General features: G+C 39.4%; 1 protein-coding gene across 1 annotated transcript; it reads left to right on the top strand.

Annotated features, from left to right (window-relative positions):
* Positions 1-3,248: 3,248 nt before the first annotated feature.
* On the top strand, positions 3,249-27,374 carry COQ10B (coenzyme Q10B). Its single transcript, XM_080798684.1, has 5 exons — positions 3,249-3,422; positions 8,687-8,836; positions 19,281-19,473; positions 24,773-24,874; positions 26,325-27,374. Exons 1-5 carry the CDS (start codon positions 3,301-3,303, stop codon positions 26,490-26,492), a joined length of 735 nt encoding a protein of 244 aa, XP_080654810.1. The 5' UTR covers positions 3,249-3,300; the 3' UTR covers positions 26,493-27,374.

Raw genomic sequence — 27,374 nt, 5'->3', positions numbered from 1 at the left:
TTATCTACAAATGATCAATTTTGTTTTATCCACTCTATTTCTTCACCCTCCACTGGATTATTTTAAAGCATATCACAGACATCTTATTTCACTTGTAAAAGCTTCAGAATAAATCTTTACTTAAGTAGCAATTTCACTTGAATTTCTTAGTCTTGTATATGTCTTTTTATATTTAGCTTGTTCAAAACAAAATTTAAAAAATGCCTCCTAAATCTTTTAAACTTAATCAGTATGGATGGTAGCTATACTTAGGGTAAACATAGCATAATGTATAAACTTATCCAATCACTGTTGTGCACCTGAAACTAATGTAACATTGTGTATCAGTAACACTGAAAGGAAGAAAAAAAAAGGGGGGGGCACTTGGGTAGCTCAGTCTGTTAAGCCTCTGAGACTCTTGGTTTCAGCTCAGGTCATGATCTCAGGATCGTGAGCCCATGTGGGGTTCTGAGCTGGGAGTGGAGTCTGCTTAAGATTCCCTTTCTCCCTTTGCCTCTCTCCTTCTCCTTCTCTTAAAAAAAATAAAAAAAAAAAATAAATCTACCACAGTCCCCTGCCTCCTTTCTCCTTTTCTTTTCTTTTTTTTTTAGAGAGAGAGCATGAGCAGGAGTGAGGGAGGAGGGATAGAGAGGGGGAAAAAATCCCAAGCAGGCTCCATGCTCAGTCCACAATAGCCCAATGTGGGGTTTGATTCCACGACCTCAAGACTATGACCTGAACCAAAATCAAGAGTCAGATATCAATCATCTAAGCTACCCAGGTACCCCATCATTCCTCCTTTGGTATTTGACATATGTTGAAGAAATTGGGTCATTCATCCTATAAAATTTCCAATATTATTTGGGAGATTGAATCTCCTTGGTGTCATTTACCTTGTTCTTCTATCCCCTGTTTAAACTGGCTTATCTAAAAGCTTGACCAGATTCAGATTCAATTATTTTGGCAAGAATATTTAATATGTGGTATTGTGTCAGATATATTTTTGACAGCATAGTTGGTTTGGACTCTAAGAGACTGCCTCTCACAGGTATCTGCTGAGTTTTAATTTACTACCAATCCTTTTATGTTGATAGACTTTTTAACCCCCAATTTATGGAAGCACTGTCATCTACTGAAACCGAGCCAGAGTTTATTATCACCTTTAAGCTTATGACATTATTTCCTTTGCTGAGAAGTCAAACAAGTACCATGCACTGTCATCTGTTACAAAGATTCTTTCATTTGCCTTAAAAAATCTTTTTTATTGGGGGGTGCCTGGGTGGTTCAGTGGGTTAAGCCTCTGCCTTCCGCTCAGGTCATGATCTCAGGGTCCTGGGATCGAGCCCCACATCGGGCTCTCTGCTCAGTGGGGAGCCTGCTTCCCCTCCTCTCTCTGCCTACTTGTGATCTCTGTCTGTCAAATAAATAAATAAAATCTTTGAAAAACTTTTTTATTGGGAAACTATATTCAGTGACCCAGTTCAGTAGGTATTTTCACCTGTCTTGGAAGAGTTGAATGAGAAAATGTTTGACAAATTTAATAAAAGGCCTTATATTAAGTACATAAGCATATCATGTATTGTACAGAAAAATTAGGTTTAACAGGCCTTCTAGTTAACAATACCAATAGTTTGAAATAGAACTTAGTAGGTGGCGGTGGTGTAATGCTTATATTTTCTAGACAACTGGTTTTTGAGCAGGGGAATAATATAAAAATGTGTTTTAAGGAAGACATTACTGGAAATACTTAAGAAGAGCATGCATTCTGTACTTGAAGGTAATCTAATATAAAATTGTTTGCATGCAGCTACAGAACCACCTCGATCAACAAGTACATCCTGTGTTATATTGAAAAGTGTTTGACCAACTTTGTAGCTGGTGATTTCAACTCACTCCCTAAAGCATGACTGCAATGAACAATGCAAGAGTAGAAAAATAATAAAAAATAACAAATTGCCTATATCAATATTTATATCACCCCCCCAAATAACCATACATACACACAGCAGCTGGAATATTTCTGTTAATGTAAATTAGATCAAGTCACTATTCTGTCCTCTAAACTTGCATGACTTCCCTTCACACTTAGAATAAAATCCAAAGTTGGTACCATGGCCTCCCAGGTGCTACGATAAAGCCCTCACTACCTCCGACCTCATTTCCTATCTCTCTCCTCCTATGATTCAAAGACCGTGCTCTTCACAAGACAGGGTAAGACTGTTTCTGTTTGGGGCCTTTGCACTTGGTATTCCACCAGAAGTTCTTTCCCCCCAAATACTCATACAGTCCCTCACTTCATTTAGGCCTTTTTTCAGTATCACCTCCTCAGAGGCCCACCTGACCACCCTACACAGATTAGCACCCTACCTGACCCCTCTCTACCTCATTACCCTGCTTTTTCTTTTCTGTAACAAGTGCCCAGCATTTGTTGGCTATATCCAATCAACCATCTCACGGACTCCTCACAACTGTATTCAGTAGGTAGTACTGATAGTCGGTTCACAGAAAACCTACAATGGTTGAATAAGGACCTGGGAACGAACGGGAGGAGAAAAGGACGTCAGGATTTGATGACTTGATTCCTGAAATGGGTAAATTAAAGCAACGTTGTCGGGTTTGTCTGGACTATGGGAAACCCACACTACCCACGAACACCAATTAAAATGTTGGCCACGCAAAGAGGAAGGCAAATAGAAGGAGTCTCTTCCCTAAGGACAGGACCTCACGTTACCCTCGCAACAACCTCGTGGGTAAGCGCCGGCCCTGTGCAGGACAATCATTAAACAGCGAGACTCCGAAGGCCGGACTTCGCAGCCAGGAGCGATGGCGGTCCGGCTCGGCACTCACGGGTTTGGACAGTTACGTAACTAACACCCTGAACCTCGAGCTTCCTCCCACCCCTGGACTGGGCTCTCGTGCCGAGCCTCGCGACCACAAACGGCACCCAAGAGAACGGCATCGGTTGGTGAACCCGGGGAGGAGCTCCAGCGCGGGAGGCGAGGAGGGCGCCCATCGCGTCTCACGAAAAAGGCGCCTGAGCGCGCGGCCGGAACGAGAGGCGGGCCCTGCAGAGGGGTGTGTCCGGGCGGCCCTGCGCTCCCTCTGATTGGCCAGGAGGATGACGACAGCGTTTACAGTAGGCCTTACAGGAAGTGGGAGCTGGCGTCAGCATTGCGCTTTCAGGGTGGGAAGAGGGGGCGTGTCTGGCGGCTCACGGGGCCCGCCGATTGGTGGGAAGGCCCCGGAGCCGGGCGGCTCGACCCGCCTCAGGAGGGCGGTGCCGTGGGCCTGGTCCCGGAGGTGGCGACCGGCTTCAGTGAGATGATCATGGCAGCTCGGACCGGTCAGAGGGCTCTGAGGAAGGTGGTTTCGGGATGCCGTCCAAAGTCGACGGCAGCGGCCGGAACCCCGGCTCCGGCGCAGGGGCCTGCGGAGAACGTCAGGTAATAAACAACAGGGGTGCTGCGACGGGGGTAGCTTTCGGCCTGGGCTTGCTGAGTGGGGGGACCGAGGAATTTTGAGGTGAGGCGGTGCCGGACCGGTGCATTTTGGCGTCTCTAAGGGGAGAGAGTGTCCTGAGATCGGCATTTGAGGGACTTGGGCTTTGCGCTCGTCACTCCGGGCGGGAGGCTCGCCGGCCTGCCCCAGACGCCGCGTCGGGGTCGGTGACTCGCTACCCTCGCGAGAGGTGGGGAATCCGCGGCGGCGCGACTGATCGGCCGCGGGTAAAGCAGCCCGGCCGCGGGTACTTGGGACTCTTCCGGGCTCCTCCCCCCACGGCCTGCTGTCGCCGGTCTCGGGAAGTTCCAACTTTGCGGTTCGCGAGTGGCCGGCTGCCGGGGTTCGTGGCCCGGCGGCGAGCCCTCTTCTGCTCCCGGGCCAGTTGGCCGGAAGTACTCTCCCAGTGTCGGGTAGGGGTCCTCGACTGCGCCCTTCGGTGCTTACAAAACTAAACGTAGTCGAAGTAGGGGACCTCGATTTTTTTCCCACTCGACTGAAGCTTGTCCTGTAACCTTGAACCAGCCTTGGATTTTCCTGGTTGGTTCCTTTTTGGTGGCTGGAGGCGGAGTCAGGAACGATTCCACACTTCCACCGCTTCGTTTCTTTTCACTAATGACTTTGGAATAAATTATGCTCGAAAATCTCAGTGTCTGAAATGTATTGAGTTGTAAACAGTACAGAATGAAGGGAGAAAGCACAAATGTTAAGTTCCAGGAATTTAGATTTAATGAAGAATTTTTCAAGTACCCTAAATCCCCGCCAACTCTCAATCGTTTTAGACAAATACTGGTTGAAATTGAAATAAAATAATCTCATATCGTTTAGTCCTGCTGAAGGAAACAACCTAAAAAACTAGTTCTAAGTAGAACATAGCCTATCCTGCTTTAGATCTGTTTGTGTTACCCTTATAAAATGTTGGCTTGCAAATAAACACAACTCTTATTTCTAAGAAAAAATCTGATTGTTTTAATGATCAAATTAAGGCTTAGATTCCAAGACAAATATTTATTTATAATAATGAAGAGGGAGGGAGTTTATGTGCTCATTTTTAGGCAAAAGCATTAACATACGTTCTGGCCTTTATTAGAGTATTTGAGATGTAGTATTATGGGAAGGTGAGTGACAAAAAGCTGTCCATCATTTGATTCAGTTTTAATTTCATAGTTAAATGATACATATGACTGTATGGCTCCTCATTGCAGCTGAGGACATGATTCTTGATAATGTGTGAAAATAGATGTGCTGTCCAGGGCTTGTAACCATAGTATGGGAACTCATCAGGAAAACTATTAGCTTGCTCTAAGCACAGATATTTCCTTTATAATTGTAATCAGATTGTGTAAGGGTTGTTTGGGGGGCTTTGAGGGGGGCAGGGAGAAGGGGAGGTTGGGGAAATGGTATTACACAAACTTGGTACAAAATTCAAAACCGTGTACAGTGACAAGCTTCATAGTCAACCACGTCACCTCTTCAGAAGCAGTGGTCTTAGATTTTTTAAATAAAGGTTTTCAGAGATGCTGCCCTTTCTAACATTGATTTATCAGAAAATTATTAAGTGTGCTCAATATCTGTCTCATAATTGTCTCATAATAGGTGACAAAGTATACGAAAAGTGGGGAAATAGATAAAACTTTTGACAAAGTCGCCTAAAGAATATCTTACAAGGGAAATGTGATTAGGTATTTTGTACACCAGATTTGGTTTTTGTGATCAATATAACTAACAGAGATCCTAAATTACGTTATGTGACTTTTTAAAGGGGGAAGGTGAATTAACTGCCTACTTTTTTATTTCCGCTGTTCTGCTTCATTTAGCAGAGTGACTGTCATTCATTTTTATTGGTGTAATCTGACTGCTAAGCAAACCCCATAGGTTTACTCTAGAGAAAAATCACAATGGGCTTATTTTAATATTATCTCTGCCTTTAAAATAAGATTCACATAACAAACCATATTTTTAAAGATTTTTGGGAACACTAACACTTTTATTCTCTCTAGGAGATGAATCTAAAATGGCAACATCTTTTTCTCTCTAGGAGATGAATCTATCTAAAACTTCTTTTGACTAAAAAAGAATATCATAGATATCTTTAAAATATGCTGTTACCATTATTATAAAACCAAATACCTCCTCTGATACCCTTTAGAAAACCTAGAATTATTTTTTTTTAAAGATTTTTATTTATTTATTCGACAGGCAGAGATCACAAGCAGGCAGAAAGGCAGGCAGAGAGAGAGGAGAAAGCAGGCTCTCCACCGAGCAGAGAGCCCGATGCGGGGCTCGATCCCAGGACTCTAGGATCATGACCTGAGCCGAAGGCAGAGGCTTTAACCCACTGAGCCACCCAGGTGCCCCGAAAACCTAGAATTCTGAAAGCTGTCTTGTTTTACTCTATTTTCCCCATTGTTCATTTTTTTGAAGTGTTATTTAGAGCTGGATACATAAATATCTTAAAGTCTTAAAAGGGGCTAATAAGTTCATCCATACAGTTCATATGTTTTATTCTTTTTTTCTTTTTCTTTCTTTTTTTTTTTTTTATTATTTATTTGGTGCAGAGAGAGACAGAGACCACAAGTAATCAGAGAGACAGGCAGAGAGAGGGGGGAAGCAGGCTCCCCGCCGAGCAGAGAGCCCGATGTGGGGCTCGATCCCACGACCCCGAGATCATGACCTGAGCCGAAGGCAGAGGCTTTAACCCACTGAGCCACTCAGGCGCCCCTCTTTTTTTCTTTTTAAAGATTTTATGTATTTATCTGACAGAGATCACAAGTAGACAGAGAGGCAGGCAGAGAGAGAGGAAGGGAAGCAGGCTCCTTGCTGAGTAGAGAGCCCAATGCAGGGCTCGACCCAGGACCCTGGAATCACGACCTGAGCTGAAGGCAGAGGCTTCCCAGGCGCCCCATATGTTTTATTCTTTTCTGTTACATCTTAATTAATAGTTGTGCAGCGTTTTGCTTAACCGTTTTCATTGACCTCTATTTTACTGCCTCTGGAATAAGCCCATCTAATTTTTATAAAGAGTGTTAATTGTCCAAAAGTTCTTTCTTGTATTCTGGAGCCCAAATTTGTTTCCATTCGATTGGACTTTGTTTTACATTTTGGAACCATACTCTCAGGTGTCATCCCTATCTTCTGGGTGAATATTCCCAATTTCTTCAACCATTTTTTGTTTTGACTTCATTGTCTCTTCCTCCCTGGACACACTGTAGGGTGTCTATGTCCTTAAAGAAATTTTATTTATATGTAAATCCTATTTTATAAAGCGAATTTTATGTATGAGATAAGGAGTTTTGACCAGGCCATCCATTACCCTTTTAAAAAATAATTTGGGCCCACTGAGGACTGTGTTAACAGCTCACCCACTGAATCAACTAGCTCTGAAAATGGGTGGAGCTGGGGGGTCGGCCCATACCTGGGCATCGCTGGCAGTTAGTGGCCTGTAAGTGGAACGGGAGTGGCGGGGGGTAGCCTCTGCAGTTCCTTCCCAGCCCCCAACCCATTTAAAAAAACTAAAAAATGAAAAAAAATAATAATTTGGGGGCGCCTGGGTGGCGGCCGACTCTTGATTTTGGCTTAGGTTATGATCTCAGGGTCCTGGGGTCAAGCCCCACCTTGGGCTCTACCCTCAGCAGGGAGTCCGCTTCAGGATTCTCCCTCTCCCTCTGCCCTTCCAGTGTGCATGCGCCCTGTCTCTCTCTCATAAATAAATAAAATCTTTTTTAAAAAATACGGTTTAAAAAAATAATTTGAAGATTTGATTTAATGAAATAACACTCTTTTACTTGGAATTCTTAAACAGCTTCTCACCAAGGATAAATTCCAAATTGCTTTATCTTGGTTAATAATTCCTAGCATGATCCAGCTCCAGTCTGTCTAACATTATTTCATGGTACTCTCCTGGCCTGCTATATTGCTGCTACACTGTTAGTCTTAGTTTCTGGATACTGCCAAGCTCTGTCCCTACTACCTGGAATGCCCCCCATCTACTTATTCTCCTTCCATACATGTACACTGTGTGTACACACACACGCGTGTGCACGCGCGCGTGCACACACACACACTCTCACACTTCTTAAGTACATACATACCTATTTCTTTCTTTCTGTGGCTAACTTCTTCCATTAAGTTGCAGCTGAAATATAACCTCAGAAAACTTCCTAGACCACCCTATCTAAAGGAGCTCCCAATTACATGTCCCCACCCCCATTTCTTTCTTAGCAATTTTTTTGAATCCTCACCTACAAAGTAATCCTCATAGAGTGAATTTTTATTTTTACCATTATATCCCTGCTGCCTAGCACAGAACAAGAGCTCAATAAGTATGTGAACTAATACATGAAGAGTAGTATAAAATAGTTATACAATAATCTTAGTAAGGAAAGGCAAAAATATTCAGGTGAAAAAAAGTATACCTGGCATCTATATTTAGAAGTACCACAAACAAGTCACACTTTAGTTTCCTTGACATGAGTTTTTACATGTGTGCATTGAAATGGAGATTGGAAGGGAAAGAACAAAGCAGCAGTTCTAACAGGGCCACTAGATCTCCAGTCTCCAGTCTTGTAGGAAGTAAGGAACATCTGTGGATCCAGCTGGGAAGATAGCCTGGATAGATGAGTTAGAAAGTAGATGATGGAGGGGTCCTGGCTGGCTCAGTCAGTAGAGCATGTGACTCTTGGTCTCAGGGTCTATGAGTTCGAGCCCCACATTGCGGGTAGAGTTTACTTAAAAAAAAAAAAAAGAAAAGAAAATAGCTGATAAATATTCTAGCAAGTGTATGGGAAGAATATATTGTGATTATAGACTGAAAGCCAACTTTCTGGGAAAGATACCATTTGTGCCAGAAACTTCTAACCCTAACTGTAAGCTGTTATTTTTAGTTTTCTTTATGGTACTTAAGAAACTGATTTTTTTCTGTGTGCCTATGCATGCATGTGTGCGCAACTGTGTGTGTGTGTGTGTGTGTGTGTGTATTTTTCAGGAATATTCTAAAGTTGTGAAGCCTTCTAAAGTGTGATCGTTACTGGGGTACCAGGCTGGCTGAGTTGGTGGAGCATGTGACTCTTCCTATTAGGATCATGAGTTTGAGCCCCATGTTGGGTGTAGAGATTACTTTAAAAAAAAAAAGTAGCATGTGATAGATAAAATTTGTGTTTTCTTTTAATTTTCAGTGCTCCTCTAAATCAAGTACTTTTTGTCTCCTTAGATATTCAGCTTCCTGTGGCATACTGATGAGCAGAACTCTTCTGATACATACCTCAGTTTGGCCTAAGGAGATCTGTGCAAGAACCTTCTTCAAAATTGCTGCACCATTAATAAACAAAAGAAAAGAATATTCAGAGAGGAGAATTATAGGGTTTGTATAGACTAATAGTTCTGCTAAAAGAGTGTGTTCACAATTGTCTGTAGAATATCGTGACTTTTTTGCTGGATTTTCTTTGTACAGAATATGCTTTGGTTTTTCTAGTTGGGCCTTTTCATAGCCTTTTCTCTTTTATAAATAGTTGCTGAGTGAACATAATTATGTGGTAACTTTATAGGATAGATTTAAACGTTGGTGTGTAAAGGAAGTAATCGAACTATTTAGACCTGCATGTTTGTACATCGTTTGTTTTTATAGTGGCAACATTAGTGGTATGTTGGGCCCAATATGTTTATATAGCTCCCTCACATATAGACATGCATAGATAAGTAATATACAGATGTGCTAAGCGGCTCCTACCACTTGGGGTATAGGTTGTCAGACTTTTTCTGTAAAGGACCTGGTAGTAAATATGTTAGGTTTTGTGGACCGTACTGTTTCTGTAGCAACCCAGCAACTCTGTCATTGTAATTTTACCCCAAATGACATATTGCTGTAGACAATATGTAATAAATGTGTGACTCTGTGGTAATAAAACTTTATTTGCAGAACCAGTCAATGGGCAAGGCTGGGCCCTTGATCTAGGGGGGTATATAGAGAAGAGAATAGAGAGACTGCAGTTCTGCTAAACTAGAAATATAGCATCTGTTCATACGGGAATTTCTACAAGGGGTCCCAATTCTCAACAGGCCATTAAGTATTACATGAATTCTTGTACAAGTGCATTTCATTAATTTTTTCAGTTGCTTTTTCTGTTCTGATTTTTCTGTAGTGAAGGACCTTCAGCAGACTCAGCTTTTGTCACTAAAATTACCTTTATTACTGGCTAAGTCACTGTATTGGTTAAGGTAATACTAGCAGCTACACAGGTAAAACCCCAAAGTTTATTTCTTTCTTATGTAAAGTTCAAGTGGGTGTTCCCCATCCATGGGCAGCAGTTTAGGAACCTAGGCTCCATTTAACTTGTGCCTTTTGTAATTTCTTAGTCCTCAGAGTCTCTTAAAGATAGACTTGACTCTAAACCGCATTGAGGGATGCCTGGGTGGCTCAGTCAGTTAAGTGTCTGCCTTTAGCTCAGGTCATGATCCCAGGGTGCTGGAATCGAATCCCACATGGGGCTCCTTGCTCGGCAGGGAGCCTTCTTCCTCTTCTGGCCATTCCTCCTGCTTGTGCGCACTCTCCCCTGCACAGCGATAAATATTAAATAAATAAATAAATAAATAAATAAATAAATAAAATCTTAAAAAAAAACCATATTGATCTGGAAGGGATTATTGGCATGAACTAGTCACATAATACCATCTTAATGCATGAGGGAAATTGCGAATAGTAGCCTCTGGGAAGGGGGGAACAACTTCTTCCCAGCAATAACACCACGTAAAGAGAGCCTAAATAATTGGGTAGGGAGACATCTTTGCCAGAGCTGGTATCTGTGAATGAAAAGATAAATAATGCGTTGGTCTGTTTTACTTTTGAATCACTACCAATATCTTTTTTAATGCTGTGTGCCTGTCGTTTGACAGGTATTACTGGGTGCTTTATATTTATGGTTTCATTTAATTCTCACAATAGCCATGTAAAGTAGGTGTTGTTATCCCATTTTAGAGATGGGGAAACTAAAGCTCATGGAAATAATGTACATTAAGTGTCATGCATGAATCCTAAGATTATTTTCCCCACCATATTTACTTATTGTTATTTACTTCCTTATTCTTTCTCACGCTGAAATTCTTTTTATTACAAATTGGTCTTACCGAGTGATCATCTTACCTTTTTTCCGTATTTGACATAAACACATAATATTAGTTACTATTTATTAAGTGCTCTTTTTTAAAATTAAAGATTTTATTTATTTATTTGAGAAAGAGAGAGCATGTGCACAAGCAGGGAGGGGCAGAGGGACAAGCAGACTCCCCACTGAGTGAGGAGCCCAATGCGGGGCTTGATCCCAGGATCCTGAAATCATGACCTGAGCCAAAGTCGAACGCTTAACCAACTGAGCCAACCAGGTGTCTCTTTATTAAATGCTTATTAAGCTTTGTGCACTATGCCAAAACGAATTCACTTAACCCTCAAAAGAACCCTGTAGAGTTACTTTTTAGTTATGGATGAAGAAAATAAAATTGAGAGGCAAAACAACCTAAGCAGGGTCATGTGGCTTAGTTTTAGGGTTGGTACTTGAGCATAGTCCTTTCTGACTACCAAGCCCATCCCGTTGACCACTATGCTATACTACTTTCTTAGATGCTTTTATTACAATTTTAAAATATTTCATTATTATATTATTATTATAGAAAATAAATTATTTTATTATTTATTACAATTAACTTCCTGGCTACAAGATTTCATACTTCTTCATGGGATTTATTTTAGCATTTATCTCAAAGTGAGTAAAACGTCAGAGGTTTTAGGAGGTAGGGTTTTTTTTTTCCCTCCCCTCTACTGTGGACTTCATTTCATGATCGTAAAGATTAATTTAAACATACATAAAGACTCATTCTCTCTTATTCCAAAGCATCCCTTTTGTAATTTAGATTGTGATTGTTTAAATTACTGTGTATCTTTTTTTCTTCCCCTTTTCACATTTTATTGGCCACTGGGAGGGGGTGTCCTCCCTGCCATAAGAGGTGCTCACAGTTTCTTCAGCCACTCCAAGCTTGGGCCCTGTGGGGTCGTGGGCACTGGGTAGTTGTAGGACGTGGCCTGATTGATCATGACCCTGTACCTGTTGAAGAGGGGACAGAATTACACTCCCAGCCGTCTTTGTCAGGCCACAGCAGTGGTCTCAAATACTGTTATCATTTCTAAGTTGAATTATGTTGTAACAGTGGTGAGTCTTTGTAAGAATAATATGAATCTGGCTCTCATTATTCACTCATCTTTTACGTGTTCCATAGACTGTTGGTTTCTGTTTGTTTGCTTTCTATTGAGGCCCTGAAGTTTTTGTGTTGAATTTATTTGTAGGTGTTTTGCATTTCTATACTATAGACTGTTTTCTAACTGGTTCTTGTTAATATAGGAAAGGCATTAATTTTTAAAGTTCTATAACATGTTACTTGACTGAATTCTGAATTGTTTCTCTTCCGAATTGATAGTCCTGTAACCTGCCGACATCATTTCACATAATACTGTTACACACATATGTCTCATATTTGATGTTCTGATTTGATTACATTGACTAATACTTTGAAAACAATGTTTTGTTTTCATCTTGAATTACTTAAATTTTAAAATTTAAATTCAGTTAATTAATGTAAAATGTATTATTGGTTTCAGAGGTATAGGTACATCATGTGCCCTCCTTAATGTCTATCATCCAATTACACTGTCCCCCCTCAGCAGTCCTCGGTTTGTTTCCTATAATTAAGAGTCTCTTGTGGTTTGTCTCCCTCTCAGATTCTGTCTTATTTTATTTTTTCCTCTCTTCTCCTCTGATTCTCTGTGTTGTTTCTTAAATTCCACATATGAGTGAGATCATATGATAATCGTCTTTCTCTGATTGATTTATTTCACTTAGTATAGTACCTTCTAGTTTCATCCATGTTGCAAATGGCAAGATTCCATTTTGATGGAGGAGTAGTATTCCATTGTGTGTGTGTGTGTATATATATATATATATATATGGCACATCTTCTTTATTCATTCATCTGACAATGGACATCTGGGCTCTTTCCACACTTTGGCTATTGTGGACATTGGTGCTGTAAACATTGGGGTGCAGGTGCCCCTTCAGAACACTACATTTGTATCTTTGAGGTAAATACTTTGTAGTGCAATTGCTGGGTCATAGAGTAACTCTGTTTTCAATTTTTGAGGAACCTCCATACTATTTTCCAGGGGGGCTACACCAGCTTGCCTTTGCACCAACAGCATAAAGGGGTTCCCCTTTCTCGGCATCCTCACCAACATCTGTTGTTTTCTGAATTGTTAATTTTAGCCATTCTGACTGGCGTGAGGTGGTATCTCATTGTGGTTTTGATTTGTATTTTTTTCTGTTGGCCATTTGGGTATCTTCTTTGGAGAAATGTCTGTTCATGTCTTTTGCTTATTTCTTGATTGGCTTATTTGTTCTTTGGGTGTTGAGTTTGATAAGTTCTTTATAGATTTTGGATACTCGCCCTTTATCTGTTATGTCATTTGCAGATATCTTCTTCCATTCTGTTGGTCGCCTTTTGGTTTTTTTGACTGTTGCCTTTGCTGTGCAAAAGCTTTTTATCTTGAGAAGGTCCCAGTAGTTCATTTTCGCCTTTGTTTCCCTTGTCTTTGGAGATGTGTCTAGCAAGATGTTGCTGTGACTGAGGTTACAGATGTTGCTGCCTGTGTTCTCTAGGATTTTGATGGACTCCTGTCTCACATTTAGGTTTTTCATCCATTTTGAGTCTATTTTTGTGTGTGGTATAAGGAAATGGTCCAGTTTCATTCTTCTGCATGTGGCTGTCCAGTTTTCCCAACACCACTTGTTGAAGAGACTGTCCTTTTTCCATTGGACATTCTTTCCTGCTTTGTGGAAGATTAGTTGACCATAGAGTTGAGGGTCCATTTCTGGCTTCTGGTCCATTGATCTATGTGTCTGTTTTTGTGCCAGTACCATACTGTCTTGATGATTATAGGTTTGTAATAGAGCTTGAAGTCTGGCATTGTGATGCCACCAGCTTTGTTTTGTTTTGTTTTTCAACATTCCTTTGGCTATTCGGGGTCTTTTCTGCTTCCACACAACTTTTAGGATTGTTTGTTCTAGTTCTGTGAAAAAAGTTTATGGTATTTTGATAGGGATTGCGTTGAATATGTAGATTGCTCTAGGTAGCATAGACATTTTAACAATATTTGTTCTTCTAATCCATGAGCATGGAACATTTTTCCATTTCTTTGTGTCTTCTACAATTTCTTTCATGAGTGTTCTACAGTTTTCTGAGTACAGATCCTTTGCTTTTTTGATTAGGTTTATTCCTAGGTGTCTTACGGTTTTGGGTGTAATTTTAAATGCTATTGACTCCTTAATTTCTCTTTCTTCTGTCTCATTGTTAGTGTATAGAAATGCAATGAATTTCTGTGCATTGATTTTATATCCTGCCACTTTGCTGAATTCTAGTATGAGTTGTAGCAATTTTGGGGTGGAATCTTTTGGGTTTTCCACACAGAGTATCATGTCATCTACAAAGAGTGAGAGTTTGGCTTCTTCTTTGCTGATTCGGATCCCTTTGTTTCTTTTTGTCATCTGATTGCTGACACTAGGGCTTGTAGTACTATGTTCAACAACAGTGGTGGTAGTAAACATCCCTTTTGTGTTCCTGACTTTAGGGAAAAGTGCTTAGTTTTTCCCCATTGAGAATGATGTTTGCTGTGGACTTTTATGATATTGAGATACATTCCCTCCAGTCCTACACTGTGAAGAGTTTTAATCAAGAAAGGATGCTAAAAAAAAAAAAAAAGAAAGGATGCTATACTTTGTCAGATGCTTTTTCTACACCTTTTGAGAGTGGCAGTTGGTTCTTGTCCTTTCTTTTATTAATGTAGTGTGTTAAATTGACTGGTTTGAGGAGGTTGAACCACCCTTGCGGCCTAGGAATAAACCCCAGTTGGTCGTGGTGAATCATCCTTTTAATGTACTGTTGGATCCTATTGACAAGTATCTTGGTGAGGATTTTTGCATCCATGTTCATCAGGGTTCATTGGTCTGTAATTCTCCTTTTTGGTGGGGTCTTTGTCTGGTTTTGGGATTAAGGTCATACTGACTTCATAGAAATTGTTGGAAAGTTTTCCTTCCATTTCTATTTTTTGAAACAGCTTCAGAAGAATATAGTAATATTTTAAAAGATTTTATTTATTTATTTATTTGACACAAGGAGAGAGAGATAACAAGAGAGAATGCACAAGCAGGAGGAGTGGCAGGCGGAGGGAGAGGGAGACGCAGGCTCCCCACTGAGCAAGGAGCCCACTGCAGGGCTCAGTCCTAGGATCATGACCTGAGGCAAAGACAGATGCTTAACTGACTGAGCCACCCAGGCACCCTGGTATTAATTCTTCTTTGTGTTTGGTAGAATTCCCCTGGGAAGCCATCTGTCCCTGAGCTTTTGTTTTTTAGGAGATTTTTGATTATTGCTTCAATTTCCTTGCTGGTTATGTGTCTGTTCAGGATTTCTTTCTTTCTTTCTTTCTTTCTTTCTTTCTTTCTTTCTTTCTTTTTTTTTTTTTAAGATTTTATTTATTTATCCGACAGACAGAGATCACAAGGAGGCAGAGAGGCAGGCAGAGAGAGAGGGGTAGCAGGCTCCCTGCTGAGCAGAGAGCCCGATGCAGGGCTCGATTCCAGGACCCCGGGATCATGACCCGAGCCGAAGGCAGAGGCTTTAACCCACTGAGCCACCCAGGTGCCCCTCTGTTCAGGATTTCTGTGTCTTCCTGTTTAAGTTTTTGTAGCTCATATGTCTCTAGGAATGCATCCATTTCTTCTAGGTTGCCTAATTTGTTGGCATATAGTTGCTCAGCATATGTTCTTATAATTGTATTTTTTCAGTGTTGGTTGTGATCTCTCCTCTTTCATTCATGATTTTATTTAACTGGGTCCTTTCTCTGTTGTATTGTTCTTTTGGTTTCTATGTCATTGATTTCTGCTATGATCTTTATTATTTCTCTTCTGCTGCTGAGTTTAGGCTTTATTTTCTGTTCTTTCTCCAGCTCCTTTGGGTATAAGGTTAGGTTGTATATTTGAGACCTTTTTTGTTTCTTGAGAAGGGCTTGTATTGATATTTACTTCCCTCCTAGGACTGCCTTTGTTGTATCCCAAAGATTTGAAACAGTTGTATTTTTATTTGTATTTGTTTCCATTAACTTTTTTCATTCTTTAATTTCCTGGTTGACCATTCATACTTTAGTAGGATACTCTTTAGCCTCCATGTATTTCAGTTCTTTCCAAATTTCCTTTGTGATTGAGTTCCAGTTTCAAAGCATTGTGGTCCAAAATATGCAGGGAATGATCCCAGTCTTTTGGTACCAGTTGAGACTTGATTTGTGACCCCATATGTGATCTACTCTGGAGAATGTTCCATGTGCAGTCGAGAAAAATATATACCCTGTTGCTTCTGGATGGAAATACTCTGAATGTAGCAGTGAAGTCCATCTGGTCCAGTGTGTCATTCAAAACCCTTGCTTCCTTGTTGATCTTCTGCTTAAATATTCTGTCCATTGCAGTGAGGGGGGTGTTAAAGTCCCCTACTATTATTGTATTATTATTGATGTGTTTCTTTAATTTTGTTATTAATTGGCTTATTAATTGGCTCCTCCCATTTTAGGGGCATAAATATTTACAATTGTTAGATCTTCCTATTGGAGAGACCCTTTAATTATGACATAGCGTCCTTCTTTATCTCTTAATACCATATTTGTTTTAAAATCTAAATTTGTCTGATAGAAAGATTGCCATCCCAGCTTTCTTTTGATGTTCATTAGCATGATAAATGGTTTTCCACCTCCTTTTCAATCTGGAGGTGACTTTGGATCTAAAATGCATCTCTTGCAGACAGCATATTGATGGGTCTCACCTTTTTATCCATTCTGATACCCTGTGTGTTTTGATTGGGGCATCTAGCTTATTTACATTCAAAGTAACTATTGAAAGATATGAATTTAGTGCCATCGTGTTACCTGTAAGTCACTGTTTCTATATGTTGTCTCTGTTCTTTTCTGGTCTGTGTTACTTTTGGGGTCTCTTTTTGTTCAAAGTATCCCTTTTAATATTTCTTGCAGGGCTGGTTTGGTGATCACAAATTCTTTTAGTTTCTGTTTGTCCTGGAAGTTTTCTCTTTCCTTCTATTTTGAATGACATCCTAGCTGGATAAGGTATTCTTGGCTGCATATTTTTCTCACTTAGCACCCTGAATATATCATGCCAGTCCTTTCTGGCCTGCCAAGTTTCCGTGGATAGATCTGCTGCCAGTCTTAATGTTTCTACCTTGTAGGTTACTGACCACTGGTCCCAAGCTGCTTTCAGGATATTCTCCTTGACTCTGAGATTTGTAAATGTTATTATTATATGTCAGAGTGTTGACCTATTTTTATTGATTTTGAGGTGGGTTCTCTGTGCTCCCTGGACTTGAATGCCTGTTTCTTTCCCCAGATTAGGGAAGTCCTCCCCTTTAATTTGCTCCAATATACCAATATACCTTCTGCCCCCCCCCTTCTTCTGGTATCCCAATTATTCTAATATTGTTTTGGTTAATGGTATCACTTATCTCTTGAATTCTCCCCTCATGATCCAGGAGTTGTTTATCTCTCATTTTCTCAGCTTCTTTTTTCTCCATCATTTAGTCTTCCGTGTCCCTAATTCTCTCTTCTGCTTCATTTATCCTAGCAGTTAGAGCCTCCATTTTTTTTTTAAGATTTTATTTATTTATTTGATAGAGATCACAAGTAGGCAGAGAGGCAGGCAGAGAGAGAGGGGAAGCAGGCTCCCCGCTAAGCAGAGAGCCCAATGCGGAGCTCGATCCCAGGACTCTGGGATCATGACCTGAGCCGAAGGCAGATAGAGCCATTAATAGCCTTTTTGATTTTGACTTGGTTAGATTTTAGTTCTTTTATTTCTCCAGAAAGGGACTCTCTGGTGTCATCTATGCTTTTTTTCAAGCCTACCTAGTATCTTTATAATCATTATTCTGAACCCTCATTCCTACATCTTACTTCTGTCCATACTGATAAGGTTCCTGGCAGTCAGTACTGCCTCTTTTTCTCTTTTCTGAGGTTAGTTTTTCCATCTTGTTGTCCTACCTTGCAGAAAGTGGTCGTTTTTCTATTTGTAGGGTTACAGCTATTCTTTTCTTAGCTCTCCGGTTGAGTTTACAGGTGTTCAGAATGATTTTGTAACTCTCTAGTTGAATTCCTGGAAGGAGGCGAAACTCAGGTCTCCTACTCCTCTGCCATCTTGGACTCCTCCCCAAAACAACATTACCTAACCACAATAACTAGCATCTTTATCTTATTTCTAAATCTAATGGGAATGCTATTTGATCATTTATGGAGGGAATTACACAGTTTTTCTTCTTTTGGTTAATACGGTTATAATATATAATTCTTGGTTTTAAGCCATCCATGAATCTTTAAAAGAATTGCATTTGATTGCTAATTTTTTTAATGCATTGCTGGATTTTATTTGCTGATATTTAGTCTACAGATTTTTTTTTTTTATGTTGTCATTTTCAGGTTGGCGGGGCATTATGCTGGCTCATTAAAAGAATGAGAGGTTTCCCTTGTGTTCTAGAATGGCTTCTTTTTTTATAAATTACAGAAATACTGCATGCTTGTATAAAAACCTAACAGTATGGAAGTATATGTGCTATCTTTACTCCTACTTCTTTTTCTTGAGTTAAAAACTACTAATTGTTGAGGTGCTTGGGTGGCTCTGTTAAGCATCTGCATTCAGGTCATGATCTCAGGGTCCTGGGATCGAGCCCCACATTGTATTTCATTACAGATAGCCTATTAACATAACAGTTAGTTTCAGGAAAAACTAAACATCAAATGTTTAGAAATACAGTATTTACTTACAATTTTTCCTAAATGGATAATAGAATTATTCATATCCTGCCTGCTTTGTAAAGTGCTTTTTTTCATATAATAATATATTGTAAACCTCCTTGCTCTAAAGTATATATTTGATCTTACAAAAAAGACACAAAACTTTAAAAACAACGGGGGGGATGCTTGGCTGGCTAAGTCAGAAAAGCACACAACTCTTGATCTCAGGGTCATGAGTTTGAGCCCCATGTTGGGTGTAGAGATTACTAAAAAAATAAATAAACAAACAAACTTTAGGTATATATTTGATTTAATTCTTTTAAATAACTGGTAGAGAGTTCCACAGTATGGATATACCACAATTTACTAATACTTTTTATTATATTAAGCATTTATTACTGTCCATCAGCTGATATGTATTTAAGTTGCTTTCAGTTGAGGGTATTTTTTTTAAGATTTTATTTATTCGTTTGAGAGAGAGAGAGAGAGTGAGCACACGAGTGGGGGAGGGGGGGAGGCAAAGGGTGAAGCCAGCTCCCCACTGAGCAGGAGGCCTGAGCAGGACTCTATCCCAGGACCCTGAGGTTATGACCTGAGCCACCCAGGTACCCTGTTTTTTTTTTGTTTTTTGTATTTTTTTTTCAAACTCTCAATTTTTAAATGCTGGCCACTAATTAAAATTTCAAAAAACACATCTGTAAGCCAGATTCAGCCTGTGGTATGCTAAATTATGACCTCTGCTTTATACAAATATTTAGTTCCCTTTTATTTTTTTGTATTGCTTTGAAGTCATTCATTTCATCATGTGGTTTAGCATGATTGCCAAATGATTTATTGCCTTATACACACTAAGTTTTATTTATATTCAGTTTAAAGTATTCACGTGCCTTATAACTAGGTGTAGTTAACACCTCTTTTTTTTTTTTTCAAGATATTCTATGCAGGAAATGTACGATGTGGTATCAGGAATGGAGGATTACAAGCATTTTGTTCCTTGGTGCAAAAAATCAGATGTAATATCAAAGAGAACCGGATATTGTAAAACACGATTAGAAATTGGGTTTCCACCTGTGTTGGAGCGCTACACATCAGTAGTAACCTTGGTGAAACCACATTTGGTAAAGGTAATGGTTTTGGTTTTCGTTGTTTTTAAATATTTCCCAAATGTTGATTATATCAAATGAGTTAAAGTATAATAGCTTAAAAGTATTTCCGTAAACTAATCAGAGAAGGAGGGGGGAATAAACAAATGATTTCTTATGTCTCTTAACTATGCTGTTTTATACAATATTAGCATTTTTCTTTCTAAACAGAAATTTGACTAGAATATGTAAATAAGAAGTTTTTCTTTTTTTCTTCATTTGAGGATTACTGACCCTTGGGAAAGATTGGACCACACAAGTGAAAAATGTTTAAAATTAATTTTTGCCCTAGTTTTTTTTGTTTGTTTGTTTCAAAGTTAAGGGAAAGTGAGAGGATAAAGAAAGGTAAAAAAGATACAAATGTGGATAACAAACATTGTTGAAGTCATCCTGCCATGCAGTGGGAACTGAAATGCCAGGTATTGTTACATGCATTATACTGATTATCTTACCCTTGTCAGAAGAGGGGACATGTATAGTCAGATACCCAGGCTTAAACACACAGAAAGGCAGAATTCCACAGAGTTCTTGTGAATTCTTAGAGTTTTTTGACCAAAGGCTTAAAGCTTAGTTGTATTTTATGCCCATAGGATATCATTTCTTGGTAATAAGCCAGAGCTAAATGCCTTTGTCAGCTCCTTGTTGGTTGGGTACTGAAGAAGGTGGTATCTCTCATACCAGAGAAAGTCTACTGTCCTGAAGCTAAGACTTGGAGTCCACGCTCGTCTTACTCTGAAACTTGAACTCCACTTAAAAGGCCATGTCCCAGTGGGACTTTGCCATTGTGAATGGTTATACCTGTTTGTCTCATAATTTTGGAGTTCTTTACTACTATACTGTGCTGTCTCTCTTAAAATAGCTAGCATTGTAAGAGAGCTCTTTGTAGGCCTTAACTGGAATTATTAACTTATTCTTCTCTATAGCCCTTTGAGATTCAAATGTTAACTGTTCTCCATCTTATGCTTGAGCGAATTAAGACTTAGAAGAGTTAGGTAACTTGCCCAAGGTTACAGAGCCAAGACTCTGGCTCAGTCTTTCTGACACCAGTGAGTATCTCTGTAATCTTAAAACATTTTTCTATTTCCTGACCTCAGTGTCTTATAACTTTAAATCTTCATATATTATGCTGCATCTAAATAAAAGAACTCTTGGGGGGAAAAAACCTGCATTTGGTTATGCATTCAGCATGCAGTCTGCTTAGAATTTCTCTCTCCCTCTCCCTTTGCCCCTGTGTGCAATGCTGTCTCTCTCTCTCTTTCTCTCCAATGAATAAGTAAATCTTTAAAAAGAAAAATAAAATCTTTGTAATAACATCTATGAAATGATCATTGCTATCTCAATTTTATGAGGCTTAGAGAAATTATGAACCTTATGCAAACTCATACTGTATGTCAGATCCCAAAGCTATTTTTCCATTAAAATAAGCTTCTTCACTTAATGTGCTAATTTGTTTGAAGATGTATTTGAGAATAACACGCAACTACATACACTCAGCTTTCAGTTGTCCCTGGGTTCATGTTTTGGATTTTAATACCTAATACAAGCCTGTGGCACAAAATACAAATCATTAAAACCAAGGGAGCAGCAGAAGCCATGTGACTTTTTTTCTGCAAATTATTTATTACCCCAAATGTGCCTGTGACATATCAGTAGTTCTCCTGTACATGAATTTGCAATGACCAGAAGCCCTTGAAAGTCTTCAGCAGATTTAGTAGAGGCATTGGTTCAGGGAATCTTACTGCCTGGGTCATAGGCTAAACATTTTACATGCCATAGGTATGTAATACATACATTACATGTATGGTCTGGATCAGTTCATCAGAAGAACCAGTTGTAGGTCGTCATCATAACACCTCCTATTGTGGTCAGTATCTCTTCTGTTAAGAATGTGGCCTTTAGCAATATCTAAACATACCAGGAAAAATCTGTGGGTCCTTGGGCTAGATTATTGGTATGAATACAGCACTGCCACATTTTGTGAAAAAGTAGTCAGAGGAAGTTGATATATTATAGTGAGTATTCCCAATAACTGTTTCTCCTTCATTGTTAAATTTCCTATAAGCTGCCTTTTTTTTTTTTGAGAGAGAGGGATTGAGAAAATCTTAAGCAGACTCCACTCTCAATGTGGAGCCCAATATAGGGCTCAATCTCCTGACCCTGAGACCATGACCTGGGCTGAAATCAAGAGTCAAATGAGTAACTAACTGAGCCACCTAGGCACCCCTCCTATAAGCTTCTTATATGATTGTAAAGAAGGGTGGAACATTTACCTTAAAGTTCAGTAACTGAAATAATACGATTTTATAGTAGATTGTTGATGCTTTTAAAAATTAGATGGTCATTATTGAACTGTATATAAAACTGAACCCTTGAAGAAAACTTTCACTTTTCCCCACTGACTTAGCATAATGTGACTAAATTTAGTTATTAGTTAGCATTCTGATGACTATTACTTTATCATGTCTAAATAAATTTTATAACATTTATTGGTTTCCATTTTTTTTTAAAGATTTTATTTATTTATTTGACAGAGAGATCACAAGTAAGCAGAGAGTCAGGCAGAGAGAGAAGGGGGAAGCAGGCTCCCCGCTGAACAGAGAGCCCGATGTGGGGCTCGATCCCGGACCCTGGGATCATGACCTGAGCCGAAGGCAGAGGCTTTAACCCACTGAGCCACCCAGGCGCCTCTATTGGTTTCCATTTTAACAATTAAAATATTTTCTTTTATAAATGTGGAAACAGAGCATTTCTCTGTAAATGCTTTTTAATATGGATGCCGTTGATTTTCTTTATAATGATTCTACTGTGTTTTCATCTGATAATTGACTCAACAGAGTTTTGATGAAGAAGTGAGGAATGAACTGCAAATATATTTTAAGCTCTTTGGCTTCTACTTTAAACTATCTGTGGAGAGATCCAGATATAGTCAGAATTAATCCTGCATTCTGTGTTTAGGGAGCCAATAGCTGGGGAAGAAAAAGTACACTCTGGGGGAAAAGAGTTTATATGTGCAAGTCCTTTTTGCTGATCTGTAGTGTATAAGCTCATGGGAGGGACATCTAAACTGGTAAGAGGAATACGTTATCAAAGAAAAAAGGGATAGAGGCACCTGGATTTTCTCTCTGCCCCTTCTGTGCTGCCTCCCCACCTCCCACCCCGGCCCTGGCTTGTGAGTGTTTTCTCTCTCTCTAAAAAAAAGAAAGGTAGAGAGACTTGATTATTTATTGGCCCCGGGATATGCCAAAAGAGCTGGAAACTTAAGGCTTAATTGGGGAGGGGGGGTGTTGACTTTGTTTTTCTGTTTTTAAGATTTTATTTATTTGAAAGAGGCGAGCACTCTCGCACAGGAGTGAGGGGGGGAGCAGAGGGAAAGAGAGAAGCGGAGCCCGCTGAGAAGGGAGCCTCACTGACATGCAGCTTGATCCCAGGACCCTGAAATCATGATCTGAGCAGAAGGCAGAGGGTTAACTGACTGAGAGGCACCCAGGGGCCCTGGGTGTTGTCTTTGAAATAAGGATTTAACAGCTTTTTTTTTTTTTTTTTTTAATTTATTTATTTGACAGACAGAGATCACAAGTAGGCAGAAAGGCGGGCAGAGAGAGAGGAAGGGAAGCAGGCTTCCCGCTGAGCAGAGAGCCCGATGTGGGGCTCGATCCCAGGACCCTGGGACCATGACCCGAGCTGAAGGCAGAGGCTTTAACCCACTGAGCCACCCAGGTGCCCCTGAAATAAGGATTTAAAAGATGGTTTGCTGGTGAGGGAAGGTGATAAGTATTCTTGAGATCAGTTGTCTACTAGTATTAAGGCCCAGAAGCTGAACTTCATTCAAAGTCATAATCAATCCTGACAATCTTCTAGTGACTGTGATTTTTGGCTGCCATTTTTTCACACTGCAGGAGGCAGCTCTTAATGGGTCTCAGTCAGCCTTCTTTGAATGATAAAGAATGGGAGATCTCAAGATGCCACTGTTCCTAACATCTCTAAATACTGTGTTTCAGTGGGTACATACACATCTAAAATAAACATGAACACTGAAGAGATTAGAGGTTAGAGAGCAATGGATCAGGGACATGGGCCAGGGCCAGACTCAGGAAAACTAGAACCACAGTTGCCCTTAGAGAATAATGTCACTAAATGTGACAGACGAGAGAAAAATCTTTGGTAGGAAAGGAGAATTCTAGAACCCCACTTGGGATCTGTGCCAGATACCTTATAACTATTTTAGGCATATAATGATGGCATAAAATATATATTATACTTGTTTGGGGCGCCTGGGTGGCTCAGTGCGTTAAAGCCTCTGCCTTCGGCTCAGGTCATGATCTCAGGGTCCTGGGATCGAGTCCCGCATCGGGCTCTCTGCTCAGCGGGGAGCCTGCTTCCTCCTCTCTCTCTGCCTGCCTCTCTGCCTACTGTGATCTCTGTCTGTCAAATAAATAAATAAAATCTTAAAAAAAAAAAATATATATATATTATACTTGTTTTTTAGATTTAAGGAAACATGGTACAGGGAATTAAATTGTTCGGGATTACTTATAAGTGGCAGGGCCGGAAATAAACTTCCAGAAAAATCACTTCCTGTTTTGCTGATGGAGGAGAAAACTGTAAGCACCCTGAGTGACAGTAATGAAGGAGGGGGGAACTGACAATCTTGGGGATCCCGGGAGGAAAGAAAATGGCTTATATTGGCAAGAGATTACTTCCTAGTACCAAACTGAAAATGAGGTGTTTTTTTATCCTCTGTGATCTGACGTACAAACATATTTTAGAAAGAAATCATCCTCAGGGCACCCGAGTGGCTCAGTTGGTTAAGCGACTGACTTGTTTTCTGCTCAGGTTGTGATCTCAGGGTCATGAGGTCAGGCCCTGCATTGCCCATGCTCAGCACGGAGTCTACTTAAGACTGTCTCCCTCTGTTCCCCACCCCACCTTATGCTCTATCTTGCTCTCTCTCTCTCTAAAATGAAATAAATCCTTAGAAATTTAAAAATTAAGGGGCGCCTGGGTGGCTCAGTGGGTTAAAGCCTCTGCCTTTAGCTCAGGTCATGTTCTCAGGGTCCTGGGATAGAGCATCAGGCTCTCTGCTCAGCGGGGAGCCTGCTTCCTCCTCTCTCTCTTTGCCTGCCTCTCTGCCTACTCTCTCTCTGTCAAATAAATAAAATCTTTAAAAAAAAAGATTTTATTAAAAAAAATTAAAAATTAAAAAATCATTCTCAACTGTAGATTCTAGACAGTCTAAAATGGTATTTTACTGCAATTTTTTTTTTTTTCCATTTCATTCTAGGCATCCTGTACTGATGGGAGGCTTTTCAATCATTTGGAGACTGTTTGGCGTTTTAGCCCAGGTCTTCCTGGCTACCCAAGAACTTGTACCTTGGATTTTTCAGTAAGTCTCTCATACAGCCGTTGGTTTGTTCCGAGTATCAGGTGAAGTTGATAAAGAAGGAATAATCCATTGATTAGAATCTAGCTGCTGTCATGAATCTTACGTGCATAGTGATTACTGAAAGATGGCTTTCAGAAAATCTCAAATTCTGAATATTGAATTCCTTTTTCTATACTAACTTTATAAGAAGGAATACTAATGAATCTTTCTCTTTTTCTATTTCTTGAAACCTTGAATAGTCAGTCCTTCTCTATTTTCTAATTTTTATAGGTCCACAGATTATAGGACACATATTATGACTTCACTAAGAGCTTAATAACCATTTATTAACACCAAATGAAATCTACGCATTGATTTATGGTACAGAAATAAAGTGCAGAAGGGGGAAAATGTGTTTTTAAAATCTAGGGACTTGGTATTTTCTTGTTCACATCACTTTAGCTATAGAAAACTTAAAGCCACTTACGGCTTTTCTTTGAACAGATAATACAGGAGTTATTCTCTGTATTTGCAACTCAGGCATTGCATTTCAAGGAATAGTCATGATTTTGATTAAATTACTATATGCTGCTGTTCTAAGCTCTTGAGTTGTTTTCAGAAATTAGTGGACAGTAATGGAACAGTTGGGGAAATTTGAATAAGCTTTGTGTAGATTAGATATTAGTGTTATTACGTAGTAGCATTAACTTAATTTCCTGGCTTTACTAATTGCATTGTGGTTATATAAAGCATTGGAAAAAGGGAAATTTGGGTGATGGGTGTATCAGAAATCTTTGTACTATTTTTCCAACTTTTTTTATAAATTTGAAATTACTTCAAAATGAAAAACTACCAAAAAAATGAAAATTAAAGCAGTTTTAAAAGTTAGTGGAAAAAAAAAAGTTGGTGGGTATTTGGTCCTTAAAAAACTTTCTCAAACCACCTGCCTCGACTTATATCTTGAGGAGATATAAATGAAGTTCTAAATCATTGTTGACTTAAAGATTGTACCACCTACCCCATCTGTTTTGTGGCTCAATCTCCTCTTCCTGCTGCTACTTTTCCCAGAATACCTATCAGAAGGATTAGTTCCCTACTTTATTTCCTTTTCAGAGATAGGATAGATCTAAAAGGGGCACATTAAAAAAGAAGCCAGAATAATACGGTGTTCATTCAGTAAAGCTTTTTTCCAGTTTTCTTTAACTTAATAACAAAAGCAGATTATTTGTCTTGAAATGACCTTCAGGTTGTGTTTACTTAAGCTTTTGGTACCAGCAGGAGTTGGGTTTACTGTGGAAACTGAGCATCTATCTTCTGAGGGAGGTTAAAAAATTTCATCTAGATACACCCCTCCAGCTCTGCCTTAGATACTGGCCAAGCAGCACATTTCACAGTGTGTATACCACTACTCTAAGTAGAGATTGAGTTAAGAAAGAAAGATCTTCCTAAAATAATTAACCTTTTCCTACAGATTTCTTTTGAATTTCGCTCCCTTCTACACTCTCAGCTTGCCACACTGTTTTTCGATGAAGTTGTAAAGCAGATGGTAGCTGCCTTTGAAAGAAGAGCGTGTAAGCTGTATGGTCCAGAAACAAATATACCTCGGGAATTAATGCTTCATGAAGTTCATCACACGTAAAGGGAAAAAGAACTGGTCGCCTACTTATAATTTTAGTTTATTCACTTTTAGGAAGTGCTTTCATCATTTGCCTTCAGGAGTCAGAAAGCATTTGTTAAACCCAGCTTTGATTATAAATCTGCACCATTGAGAATTTGCACTTGGAATATGGAACCACATGTATATAGAATTCAGCCAAGTGTAATTCAGAGTAATGTGTGTATTAGCATGTTTACGATAATGGGATGTCATCACTATTACTAGAATATGGACAGCACTCTTACCAGAAATTGAAACTGCAAATTTAAACCTTTTAATTATCACCTTATTTGAAGGTTAGTTGAGATACTCACGTAGTATGTATTATATTAACCATATCACCTTTAAGTTATTAAATTCAGACTATTTATAACTTATTGTTATAGGATATGCCTCTTAGCTTAGGATATTTGGATAATCATCAGATATTTAAAGTAAACTTTGACTTAAAAATACTGTTAATGAAGGTTCCTTGGCTACTTTCCTTATTTTTAAATTGTTCTTATGGGCGGTAGGTAATTCAGTGCCATGTATAGTGAGATTAACTCCCAGATAAACAGTGAATTTTTTTTTTGGTGAGCGGTCCAGAGCTTTAAGCTACTTCTCTTGTAGTTTGCAACCCTCTCCCAGGTATTTTCACTACTCTTTCAATAATGCTGATTGTTCGTCAAATCTTGCCTATAATAGTGGGCAACAGATGACGATAAGTTGGTTGATATGTTTCCAGCACCATGCATCTCTATTTTCTATTTATTGTGTGTACTCACTTTCAATAATATATTTCAAACTGATATTTTTGTAAACAAATCAATGTCGAAGGACTGAAGTGGTAACTTAATAAAGTTAATTTGTTTATTTTTTGTA

This window comes from Martes martes, assembly GCF_963455335.1.
Source record: "Martes martes genome assembly, chromosome: 3".
In the NCBI taxonomy this organism is placed as follows: Eukaryota; Metazoa; Chordata; class Mammalia; order Carnivora; family Mustelidae; genus Martes; species Martes martes.
The sequence above is the reverse complement of the archived record's forward strand: the minus strand, read 5'-3'. Positions and strand labels throughout refer to the sequence as shown.